Below are 12,725 nucleotides of genomic sequence, written 5' to 3'. Positions count from 1 at the left end.
TTATGTTTCTGCCAGAGTTTATTCACTATTTTCCATTTATTATAATTGCTTTACATTGAGGACAGGCCAATTATTCGATTGAGACTGTTTTTTGAATAGGGCTGTATGCATATATTGCAGCATTCTTCTCTGCAGTGATTATGAATATCAGTATTTTTTATGTTAATTAATATCCTATTAGACATGTTTGTCATTCGTTTGATAATCACACAGCTGATATATTATGTTGGGTGTGTGATCAATCAACAGGGTTTTTGTATCAGCTTCTTATACCTGTCGGTATAATGATATTCGCATTGAACCTGCCCTTGGTTTTAGAACATTCGATATCGATCGTTCATTTGGTCTATTCCTATATTTACTTTTATTTTTGATATCTATGCATTGTATCATAGGAGAAGACCTAAGTAGACACATCCAATAATGAGATATTTGCAATCTTTCTAATATGAAACCTTTTTTGGGATGTGTCATTTTTAGGGAATATTTTTTGTGTGTTTTTCTCTGGTGGGTTCGACATTCAATGAATTTCTTAGTGTATTGCCCTTTACGGGTAAAGACCTCCTGCTCTTTTGACAGCCCCACTTCATGCTCAAAAGAAGATAAAGAATTCCATGGTGTAGTAATAAACATATATAAAAGTATTGCACACTCACATTTGGTGGTACACTTCAGAAAACAGCTTGTAATAAGTTCAGTATAGCTAAGAGCGCTTTTCCGGCATCAGACAACACTGTTTCCTAGTAATGATGTCACCCGACATCATCCCATCATCATCGGTCACATGACTTTTTCAGGGAATTCCTACCACTGCTAAATGTGACAGTTTAATCTCAGGGATGCTGGTTGCTAAGGAGCCAGCACCCTCCGGCTTTCTAACAACCAGTGACCCACCCTTGTACTGCTGATTCAGTTGTCAGCTGGGGATTACCGTGGGAGCTTGTACTCCCCCCCTACTGAAATATACTAGGTCACATGCTCTAAGGATGGGGAGGGGGTCCCCATGTTGATGAGGACAAAGGCCTTTGCCAGAGAGTACCCCTACAAATTCCTGAAAAAGAATGTACCCTAGATATAAAAACACTCCTTGCAGGGGAAGGAGAATGTGGGCCAATTTCACCGACGTGTTTTTTGCACTTTGTTTAACCGCAAAGCAGATCTCCGGCTGCAGTGGGAAGTGAAGCTAAATGTTATAGTTTCAGCTCAGGGATGCTGGTTGTTATGGAGCTGCCAGTTTCCAGTACACATCCACTGTCAGTCCTACTGCCAGCACTACCAAGCCTGTGCTCTACAGCTGTGGGATGACCCACTTACAGCTAATTCCAAACTCCTGTGAGGGGGGTTCCTGGTAGAACACCGGTTATTCCTTAGTCTCCACCCTCAAGGAAAGCGGTCATAATGTGGTAAGGTGTCTTCATCACTAGAATACCTAGTTCCTGAAACCTAGCATCTATTATTGCTACATTGCAGTACTCCTTCATTACTTGGAAGCAGATGGGGGCTACCTTGTGTCCTATGTTGCTAAGATGTAGGCCTTTCCTGCCTCCTAACATCCTTCATCACTAGGATGAAGGCGGCTCCTGTTGACAACTTTTGACACCTATCGTTTTTAGTCTCTAGGATGGGGGTCAGCAACCCAATGCCTGTGGGCCACAGCCCGGTTTGCTGCCGCAAAATGTCCGGGCCGTCAGTGCATGTGATGAATCCACGTGCACTCGGCCCGCAGGCATTTTAACCCCAGTCGGCTTTCTTTTCTTGGGATAACAACAGATGCGGCTGTTATCCCAAGCAACATCCCCCCCTCCTGCTGCCTTCTGTGGCTCACCTGGGCTCTCCAATCCCACTGGGAGGCCTGAACGACCAGCCGCCACGTTCACCTGTTGGCTGGAGATCTGAAATAAGCTGGAATCGGCTTCGATCGGGTCTCAGATCTAGTAACCCGGAAGCAATATCATGACTTCAGCTCCGGTTTACATAAGACTCAAATTTAAAAAAAATGACAGTATTCAAAACAGCCAAACTTTGTGTTTTGAATGCTTTTAAGTGCAAAGGAGGGATTTGGGGTCTTACATATCCCAGATTCCTCCATAAAGAGTACCTGTCACTGTCTATTACTGTCACAAGGGATGTTTACATTCCTTCTGACAGCAATTAAAGTGATCATATTTTTTTTTAAAGGGACAGTGTAAAAAAAGAAATAAAATAAAATAAAGAAAAAAAAAAGTAAAGTGCCCCATCCCTCCATGCTCACACGCAGAGGCGAACTCATGTGTAAGTCGCAACTAGAAATGTAAACAGTGTTCAAACCACACATGTGAGGTATCTCTGTGATCATTAAAATCATTAAAGTGAGAGCAATAATTCTAGCACAAGATCTCCTCTGTAAATCTAAACTGGTAACCTGCAGAAATTTTTAAACCATTGCCTATGGAGATTTTTAACTACCGTAGTTTGTCACTATTCCACGAGTGTGCGCAATTTTAAAGCTTAACATGGGGGGGCTGTGTAATATGCAGGGGGCTGTGTGATGTGCAGGGGGGGGCTGTGTAATGTAAAGGGGTCCAGAGGTGTGGGGCTGTGTAATGTAAAGGGGTCCAGAAGTGCGGGGGCTGTGTAATGTAAAGGGATCTAGATTACAGTAAAACCTTGGATTGGATTGTGAGCATAATTCGCTCCAGAAACATGCTTGTAATCCAAAGCACTTGCATATCAAAGCGAATTTCCCCATAAGAAATAATGGAAACTCAGATGATTCGTTCCACAACCATTATTCAGTTTATAGTCCATATAAAAAAGATTATAGCAATGTGATGGGTTGCGTAACCATAAAATGTCCATCCACAAATAAAAGCCTCCACAAGGGGATTAGAAGCAAAATCCAGCAGGAGCTACAGAGTATAAAAGAGAAGAGAGGCGCCTCTAAGTGTAAGAATATGGTTACATTTAATGAAGGTACAACATTTAGCAACTCAAATGGTTGACCATTAAAAGGGGAACATGGCACAGGCATCCGGGGTAAAGCTGTTCACCGCGCAACATCGGCTTTTACCACTCTCTGTCTGCAATAATGATCGGGAAGACTACCCTGCAGTAGTGCACTCTGAAAGCTAGGCTGAACCGCTCATGGATCGCAGCGTGGAAGGGACAACCTCAATGGCCTTGAGGAGGGCAGTCTATGTGGACAGCTTTACCCCGGATGCCTACACACTTATGCCCCATACACACGGTCGGATTTTCCGACGGAAAATATGCGATCAGATCATGTTGTCGGAAAATCCGACCGCGTGTGAGCTCCATCTGACGCACAAAGTTTGAGAGCTGGATCTAAAATTTTCCGATAACAAAATCCGATCGCATAAATTCCGATCGTGTGCAGACAATTCCGACGGACAAAGTGCCACACATGCTCAGAATAAACTAAGAGATGAAAGCTATTGGCTACTGGCCTGTTTATAATCCTGACGTACGTGTTTGACGTCACTTCGTTCAGAACAATCGGATTTTCCGACAACTTTGTGCAACCGTGTGTATGCAACACAAGATTTGGCCAAAATCTGTCTGAAAAAATCTGATGGATTTTGTGGTCGGAATGTCTGACCATGTGTATGGGGCATAAGAGGTGCCTCTATTAATCATCAACTATGTGAGTTGCTAAATGCTGTACCTTCATTAAATGTAACCATATTGCTACACTTAGAGGAGCCTCTCTTCTCTATACTCTGTAGCTCCTACTGGATTTTGCTTCTAATCCCCTTGTGGAGGCTTTCACTTGTGGATGGACATTTAATGGTTAACCCATAAAATGTAAAGGGAAAGTGTAAAAATAAAAAAAATAACAAATAAAATAAACAAAAACGCAGAAGCGAATGCATACGTCGGTCGTGCCCGCATATGTAAACATGTGAGTGTAGTGGCCATAACCCGTTGCAGGGCGGCCGTGACTTAATGGGCTTACCGGTTACCTTCTCTCGGCCTGCTCTTCCACTTCTAGGGGTTCCCAGGGTTGATACCCAACGACTTGTACACTGACACAGATAAAGTCCTTTCAAAAAGGTTTTATTTTGCAGTAGAACTTCCAATTAACACAGTCTCTTAGGGAACAGAGGGCACGGGTGAAGAACTTAGGCACCTTGAACTGCAAGTCTAGCAAAGTCTCTATTTCCACTCAGAGAGTAGCCACTCGCAGCTGGGTACTTCAAGGCTGAACAGATCTCTAGCCAGAGATCATGGCAGTCAGCACGTTGACTCAAAATTTAACAAATAACTAAGGGCAAACAGGAACCTTTTTCCTCCGTACCTGGAATGTTTCCAGTCTCGTTTATGGTACTGGAAAAGTGTGAATTTGTCAATGTCCTTCCCAACTCAGTAACCAGGCACTTCTCAGGATGCCACTTGCCGGCACTCCTCCGAAGAGTCCTCCCCCGGTCACTTCTATGAGCTGCGGTGTCCCTCCAAGCCGAGAGCACACCTGGACACTTTGAATCCTCCCACAGTTACTGCGCCTCGGACCAGCAGGTTCCGAGACTCGGGAACAGACGGATCCCTATCCCTGACCAGGCAGGTCTATCAGGGGCCACTGACAGGAACATGTTGCGGGGTGTCGAACACCCCATGACCGGGACCCCTCATGGGGCTACCCCGGTCATGGAACCAGACCAGACCACACGGGTCTCTCGAACAACTCCGGAAACCTCGAACACGTGACCCACACCTGTTGAAGTACCCCTTCCCAGACTCCTCAGCGGGCCCCGGCACTCCCACTGATTGGCTCAGAGAAGGCCGATACCCAAACATCCAACCAGACCTGGTTCTAGCCTGTCATGTGCACCTCACCGTTCACATGACCAGGCAGAACTTCCAAACACAGTCTGGCCAGACTGGTGTTGAGGCCTACCTACACAATTAACCCTCAGAATCTTTAGTGTTCTGAGGCCAAAAACTAAATTTACAGGTGTGTGACATTTGATCCCAAATGTCATCCGCTACATGAGGTATCACTGCGAACATTAGAGTGAGAGCAATCATTTTAGCACTAGTACCTCATTGTAAAGGGTATCCCTTTATGGAGACCCCTATGGAGATTTTTACGTACCAAGGTTTGGCGCCAGTCCATGAGTGTGCGGATTTTAAAGCGTGACATGTTAGGTATCTATTTACTCAGCGTAACATCATCTTTCACATTATACAAAAAAAAAACGTTGCTCACTTTAGTGTTGGATGGTCAGGCCCTCAGGCATGTTAGGCCTCATTTAACATATAGGACAATGGGGGCTTCCATTGCTGACCTCTTTTGGAAGTCTCAGGATCCACAACGCCTATCTTCATGAGGAGGTCATGGGACAGGGGATTCACTGACACAGAACCAGCCCTGACTTTTCAAGTGTCCTGACATATCTCTGCCTACATACTTGTTCTAGACCAGCTATTCACAAAGTAGTATAAAATGCTAGGCTATGTAAGCCTACTTTACACACAGCCCAAATCAGACACCCCCTTGTCTTATCACCAAGACAGGTCCTCTTCTAACGCCTCCATAAAGAGGCACACAGACCCACACAAATATGGCGCCCGGCGCTTCACCGCTCCATCACATGACCGGGGAACCCAAGCCATTAAAACCAGGCCGGAGAGCGCCCCCTGGCGCCCGGATGAAAGCGAACGCAAGCCAGCTGAGAAGTGAGAAAGAGAATAGGGAAATGGCGGCCGGCGGCGGCTGTGTCTGATCCGGAGGGAAGCCGGCTCTGATTCCAGCGGACTGTGTGAGGGGGGAGCCGTGCACGCTGGGCGGCCCGGGGACAGGAGGATAGGAGCCGGGGGACAGGGCTGGACGGAACCATGGTGAAGACCCGGCGGAGCGTCCAGAAGGGCCGCGAAGGGAAGTTTATCTCCTCCCGGACCCGTTCGGGCCAGAGCCGGCGGTTGGCGGACAGAGCTCAGCTGGGCAAGGTGAGGGGGAGAGCGGGCTGGGAAGCAGGGAGAGGCCGCGGAGGAGAAGGCGGGGAAGGCCTTTGTGTTTGTCCGGGCCTCCCACCCACCGGGGACGGGGCTCCTGAGGAGGGAGACCGGCTACACGGCTCTCTGAGGGGCTCACCATCCGAGCCCTGATCCGGGTGATGTCATAACGAGCATCACTACGTCACTACTTTCCTTACTGATCCATAATGATAATCATATGTGACCCCTGACACCTCCATAGGGCCCCACATAATAATCAGTATAGAGAGACTCCTTCACACCTATCAGAGGCTGAGTACATGCAATATGAGACTGTCAGAGATGACTGACATAACCGGCTCTGTACAAGGGCCACATGTGGCCCTTGGGCTGTAGATTGGGTGCCAGGGATATGTTTACTACAGAGAGATCCACCTATAAGGCGGCTGGCTTCACAATACTGCATACCAGGAATGTGCGCAAAAAAAGTCGCCTGAGTTACCGCCAATGTGCCCCGCTTTAGCAGACGCACAGGGGAGCTGGTCAGTTGTAATGCCCACCTCCCCAACGTTGTCAACTGCTGCGTGATTTTGTACACGCTCGTGGTGAAGTCGCACTATATGCGGTAGCGGAGATTTTATTGCATGGTGCAGACTTGCAGAATTTTATTGCACTATGCTGAATCGCATGGAATCGTACAACACAGTGTATCGCCCTGCTGTACATTGCCATGAAGGAAGTGAACTTTTTGTGGACTTCCAATAAAGTTTTTGATTTTGTGCACTTCCAATAAAGTTTGGCTTTTGTGCACTTCCAATAAAGTTTGGCTTTTGTGCACTTCCACTAAAGTTTGGCATTTGTGCACTTCCACTAAAGTTTGGCATTTGTGCACTTCCACTAAAGTTTGGCATTTGTGCACTTCCACTAAAGTTTGGCATTTGTGCACTTCCACTAAAGTTTGGCATTTGTGCACTTCCACTAAAGTTTGGCTTTTGTGCACTTCCACTAAAGTTTGGCTTTTGTGCACTTCCACTAAAGTTTGGCTTTTGTGCACTTCCACTAAAGTTTGGCTTTTGTGCACTTCCACTAAAGTTTGGCTTTTGTGCACTTCCACTAAAGTTTGGCTTTTGTGCACTTCCACTAAAGTTTGGCTTTTGTGCACTTCCACTAAAGTTTGGCTTTTGTGCACTTCCACTAAAGTTTGGCTTTTGTGCACTTCCACTAAAGTTTGGCTTTTGTGCACTGCCACTAAATTTCACTTCCACTAAAGTTTTCGATTTTGTGCACTTCCAATAAAGTTCATACAAAACAAAAAAATGGAGATGAGTGATCTCAGAATTGTGCACCACACTGCCCCCTACCTGCTAGCAGAAGAGAGCTATTGCAGCAGTAAAGCGCTGCCGTCTGGTGTGTGTGATTTCAGGCTGAATCGGTGCCATGCGATTCAACACAGTGCAGGTTTAAAAAAATAAAAATAAAGATTTGCATATGCCTTTACCTGGCGTTTCTTGTCACTAGGGCACCCTATTGCACTGAAGGGGCAGTTGTATTTGCAAGTGATGTGCAGGGAGCGGTGTATATGGACAGACCTATACAGCACATCTTGTCTGCCCTATCATAGTACAGAAATCAGTATGATACATTTAACGCTGTATAACCTCTTGACAGATATTGTGCTCTCTAATAATTTAAAAATTGTACCCGTTTTTTTTTGTTTTTTTTCCTACTTTTTGGGTTCGCATATCCACTCCAAGTCACCTGAAGCTCCAAAAAGTTTTGCCGCTTTTGGGCAGATTTGCCAGTTTTTGGCTCATTTTTATTGCAGTGGAAATGCGATTTGCATGTTCTGTCACATGTTTTTGCGCAATTTTCTGATTAAGTGAAAAAAATATAAAAAAACATAGTAATTTGTATTTAAAATAAATACGCAAATATCTTAAAATCATCACAACTTAAATGAATATGTAATAAATATTAACCTATAACCTTACAATATATATTAAATTATTAATACTAAAATAATAAACACGCAAACCCGAACAAAAAAATAAATGTAGTAATTTATTTAATTTTGTATTAGGGTGTTTTATTATATTTTTGTTCGGGTTTGCGTGTTTATTATTTTATTAATAATTTAACATATATTTTAAGGTTACAGGTTAATAAAAAATAAATGTAGTAATTTATTTAATTTTGTATGTGTGTTTATTATTTTTTTGTTAGGGGTTATTTATTTCATAGTGTTTTATGTATTTGAGTTTTATTTGTGTATTTTCCATTTTTTCCATATTATTATTATTATTGATAGTAATGTTTACACCCTAACACAAAAAAGAGCATAAATAAAAAAATATTAACCCCTAAACCAAACCCTCTTACCCCAACCTGTAATTCTAATCCCGGAAAAAAAAAAAAATATAATAAATAAAAAAGTTACTGGAAAAAGCTGAAAAACCTAGCAACAAATGATGCAACAGGTCATCGTTTTCTCTATTTGCTAATAAAAACAGGCCAAAGCTGAAAAACACACATAAAACATGTCAAAAAAGTGTGAAAAAATGTTGGAAAAAACGGTCAAAGAGTGAATACAGCTTTAGTGGAACTAAACTGTCGTCTCCTTTACAGCCAAAGCAGTTGCCATGGTCCTGCGCATGTGGTCAGTTATGACACCAGCTGTTTATGGCTTGACAGTTTGGTTGAGAGCACAAGCAACTGTCACAGTTGACATTTACAGCATGTCTTGCCATGGGAAACTGTTCCACATTTTCTAAACTGGGGGGGGGGGACGACAGAAGCTGATTGGGCAATGGCACTAGTTGACACACACTTTTTAGTAATTCCCTCTGATGTTTTATACTGCTCATGGTATGGTGAGCTTCTAATGTTCTCCATGTACAGATATGCCCTTATGCTGTCTGATAGCTCTCAAGAATAGAAATACTAGTATAGTGAGCGGAAAAAGTATTTGATCCCCTGCCGATTTTGTAAGTTTGCCCACTGATAAAGAAATGATCAGTCTGTCTTTTTTTTAATGGTAGGTTTATTTTAACAGTGAGAAACAGAATAACAACAAATATATCAAGAAAATCACATATAAAAATAAAAAGTTAAAAATTAATTTGCATTTTAATGACTAAGTATTTGACACCTTTGCAAAACATGACTTAGTCTACCTTGTTGGCAGTCAGAGGTCAGACGTTTCTTGTAGTTGGCCACCAGGTTTGCACACATCTCAGGAGGGGCTTTGTCCCACTCCTCTTTGCAGATCCTCCCCAAGTCATTAAAGCGGAGTTCCAAGTCTATTGTGTGTGTGTGTACTAAAACTAGCTGCTGACTTTTAATAAACACACCTGTCCCACTGTACAGCGGTGTACCCCAGCAGATTTTCTTCCTTTCTCCTCCCTCGGTGGCATGGGCATCACTACTATGGACACTCGGCTGTGACAGCTTGTGTGTCCCAGAAGACTGTGGGAGGGGGGAGAAGAATAACTTCCACTTCTGATCGCCTAAGGTGACCAGAACGGAAGTGGCTGCGGTTACCTGTCAAAATTGGCTACTTGCTCCCTCCCCTTCCGCCTCAAAAGCTCGGTTTCACCATCAGGAGCTGGGAAAGAGGTCTTAAAGCGGAAGTTCCACTTTTGGGTGGAACTCCACTTTAAGGTTTGGAGGCTGACCTATGGTAACGCAAACCTTCAGCTCCTTCCACATATATGTGGGATTAAGGTCTGGAGACTGGCTAGGCTAATCCAGGACCTTAATGTGCTGCTTCTTGAGACGCAACTTTGTTACCTTGGCCTTATGTTTTGGGTCATTTTAATGCTGGAAAACCCATCCCGACCCATTTTCAATGCCCTGGCTGAGGGAAGGAGGTTCTCACCCAAGATTTGAAGGTACATGGCCCAGTCCACCGTCGCTTTGATGCAGTGAAGTTGTCCTGTCCCCTTAGCAGAAAAACACCCCCAAAGCATAATGTTTTCACCTCCATGTTTGCCTGTGTGGATGGTGTTCTTGGGGTCATAAGCTGCATTCCTCCTCCTCCAAACACGGAGAGTTGCGTTGATGCCAAACGGCATGATTTTGGTCTCATCTGACCACAACACTTTCACCCAGTTCTCTGAATCATTCAGATGTTCATTAGCAAACTTCAGACGGGCCTGAACATTTGCTTTCTTGAGCAGGAGGACCTTGCGGGCGCTACATGATTTCAGTCCCTCACGGTGTAGTGTGTTACCAATACCAGTTATTTTCTCAGAGACTTTGGTCCTAGCTGCCTTGAGATCATTGACAATATTATTCCAGTGTAGTTCTGCGCTGATTCCTCACCATTCTCACGATCATTGAAACTCCATGAGCTAAGATCTTGCATGGAGCCCCAGACCGAGGGAGATTGGTCTGGGGCTTCCATTTGCGAATAATCTCACCAACTGTTGTCACCCTCTCACCAAGCTGTTTGGTGATGTTCTTGTAGCCCATTCCAGCCTTGTGTAGGTCTACAATCTTGTCCCTGACATCCTTGAACACCTCTTTGGTCTTGGTCATGGAGGAGAGATTGGAATCTGATTTAATTGCTTCCCTGTAAGAGAGTGCTCCTAATCTCAGCTAGTTACCTGTATAGAAGACATCTGGGAGCCAGACATCTTGCTGATTGATCAAATACTTGATTCAATTATTAAAATGCAAATGAATTTGTAACTTTTTAAAATGTGTTTTTCTGGATAATTGTTAGGTCTCTCACTGTTAAAATTAGACTGTTTCTTTGTCGGTGGGCAAACTTACAAAATCAGTAGGGGATCAAATGCCTTTTCCCCTCACTTTAGTGTGTGTGTGGTGTATATTATGTTTGCTCTGTCACTTATATTGACCACAAATATTGGTCATTGTGTGCAATGTTTGCCCTGCTTGGCTTGTCATCTTGTCTCCATGTCACCTCTTGTGTGTGTCTATATCCTTTAAAGAGGTTGTAAACCTCCAAAAACAAAAAAAACAACCTGCAAGACAAAGGCATAATGAGCTAGCATACATCCCATACTAGCTAATTATGAAATACTTACCTTAGAACGATGCACTGAATCGGTGCTGGCATACCGCTGACTGCGCCGACATCTTTCCTGGAGTTACGGGTTCGTGGGCTCTGGTGCCAAAGCCACGAAGACATCACTCCCGCAGATGCGCCTGGGAGCTGCCGGTCACGGCACAGGCCCTGAAGAAACGGCACGAGCGGGGGCCGTTCCTCAAGTGTGCATGCGCCTATGACGTGAGCGGCATCGTATTTAAGAAAATATCTCCTGAACGGTGCAAGTTTGAGATATTTACAGTACCTACAGGTAAGTCCTATTCTAGGCTTACCTGTAGGTACAATTAAAGAGGAAGACTTTACTTCTTTAATGTCCTGTTTGTCCTCGCAGCATTGTATAGTGCTGTGGATGTTAATGGCAATGCTGTCATGCTTGTCCTCAGTGTGTCTTGTATTTCCTGTGTGTAATGATGATCACACGCTATGTCTGCCTGCCTGGCCTGACCTCAGGCAACCTCTACTCTGATACCTAACAGTATATGATGCTTTGTGTGTGGATGTAGTATATTATGTGTGTTTTTTTTTTTTTTTTTTTTTTAAATAGCCATACCTGCCCCATAGTGGGGGTCAATTCAGTACAGCATATAGGAGATCTTTCTGGCAGTGTGTGTATGTAGTTGGAATCCTTGTGTTAAGTTCATGAAAACCCTGCAGCAATTTTCATTGTTTTGTACCAACATGTGACTAATTCAGAAGTTCGAATTTGTGATGCTTTTACTGTACTATTGTGACAAAAATTAATAAAGAAATACCACCGTCTCGGTATTGGATAAAGTGTAATACATTATCCATTTGCCTTGCTTGTGGAAATATGTGGGTTATTTACGAAAGGCAAATCCACTTTGCACTACAAGTGCACAAGAAGTGCAGTCACTCTAAATCTGAGGGGTAGATCTGAAATGAGGGGAAGCTCTGCTGAATTGATCTAATCATGTACAAGCTAAAATACAGTTTTTTATTTTCCTTGCATGTCCCCCTCGGATCTACAGCGACTGCACTTCCAAGTACACTTGCAGTGCAAAGTGGATTTGCCTTTTGTAAATATCCCCCATTGTGTTGTATCTTTTGAAACCTTTCTACAAAAGTGTGTGTTCCTCTGGAACTGATATTTGATGTTTCCATTAGGCTCGGTTCACACAGGGGGCGATGCGAGGCGACACGACTTGCCTCGCCGCGACCTCAGCGGCGACTTGCAAATGACTTCTGTATAGAAGTCAATGCAAGTCGCCCCGAGGTCGCCCAAAAGTAGTACAGGAACCTTTTTTCTGAGTCGGAGCGACTCGAGTCGCTCCTCTTAGAACAGTTCCATTGTACAGAACGGGGGCGACTTGTCAGGTCGCGGCACGGCAAGTCGTGTCGCCCCCTGTGTGAACCGGCCCTTACTCTTCCAACTTCGCAGTGAGGTTGATAAATTAAAGCCTAGTACATATGGCCGAATTTTGGGTGAAGTCGGCTGGTTCAGTAAAAACCAGCCGGAATTCCACCCGTGTGGCAGTCGGTCCAACAGAAGCTGGCTGTTTGGGCTGGCTTCTTTTGGATGAGCATGCTGGAAAACCAGCAGCCAACTGGCTTCCAATCAGAGCACTGGCCAGTGAGCTGTGGCAGGTGGGCCACCCCCCTGTCAGAACACAATAGAAAAGCAGGGGAGATCACTGTACTAACATCGGAGTGGTAGTACAGCGCCTCTGATCTGAGCTGTCAGTTTTTTGTTCAACCC

The 12,725-nt window shown here is 44.3% G+C and overlaps 1 protein-coding gene across 1 annotated transcript in view; it reads left to right on the top strand.

The window, feature by feature from the left end:
* Window positions 1-5,659: 5,659 nt before the first annotated feature.
* ATAD2B (ATPase family AAA domain containing 2B) overlaps window positions 5,660-12,725 on the top strand; it is a 201,962-nt gene continuing 194,896 nt past the window's right edge. The window contains exon 1 of the mRNA XM_077488860.1: window positions 5,660-5,946. Within this exon, the coding sequence (XP_077344986.1) occupies window positions 5,836-5,946 (111 nt within the window). The 5' untranslated portion in view covers window positions 5,660-5,835. The remainder of the gene's footprint in view (window positions 5,947-12,725) is intronic.

This window comes from Lithobates pipiens, unplaced genomic scaffold, assembly GCF_037356315.1.
Source record: "Lithobates pipiens isolate NorthernLeopardFrog02 unplaced genomic scaffold, aLitPip1_a1.2 Scaffold_18, whole genome shotgun sequence".
NCBI lineage: Eukaryota > Metazoa > Chordata > Amphibia > Anura > Ranidae > Lithobates > Lithobates pipiens.
Note: the sequence above shows the minus strand (reverse complement) of the source record. Positions and strands in the feature narration are given on the sequence as shown.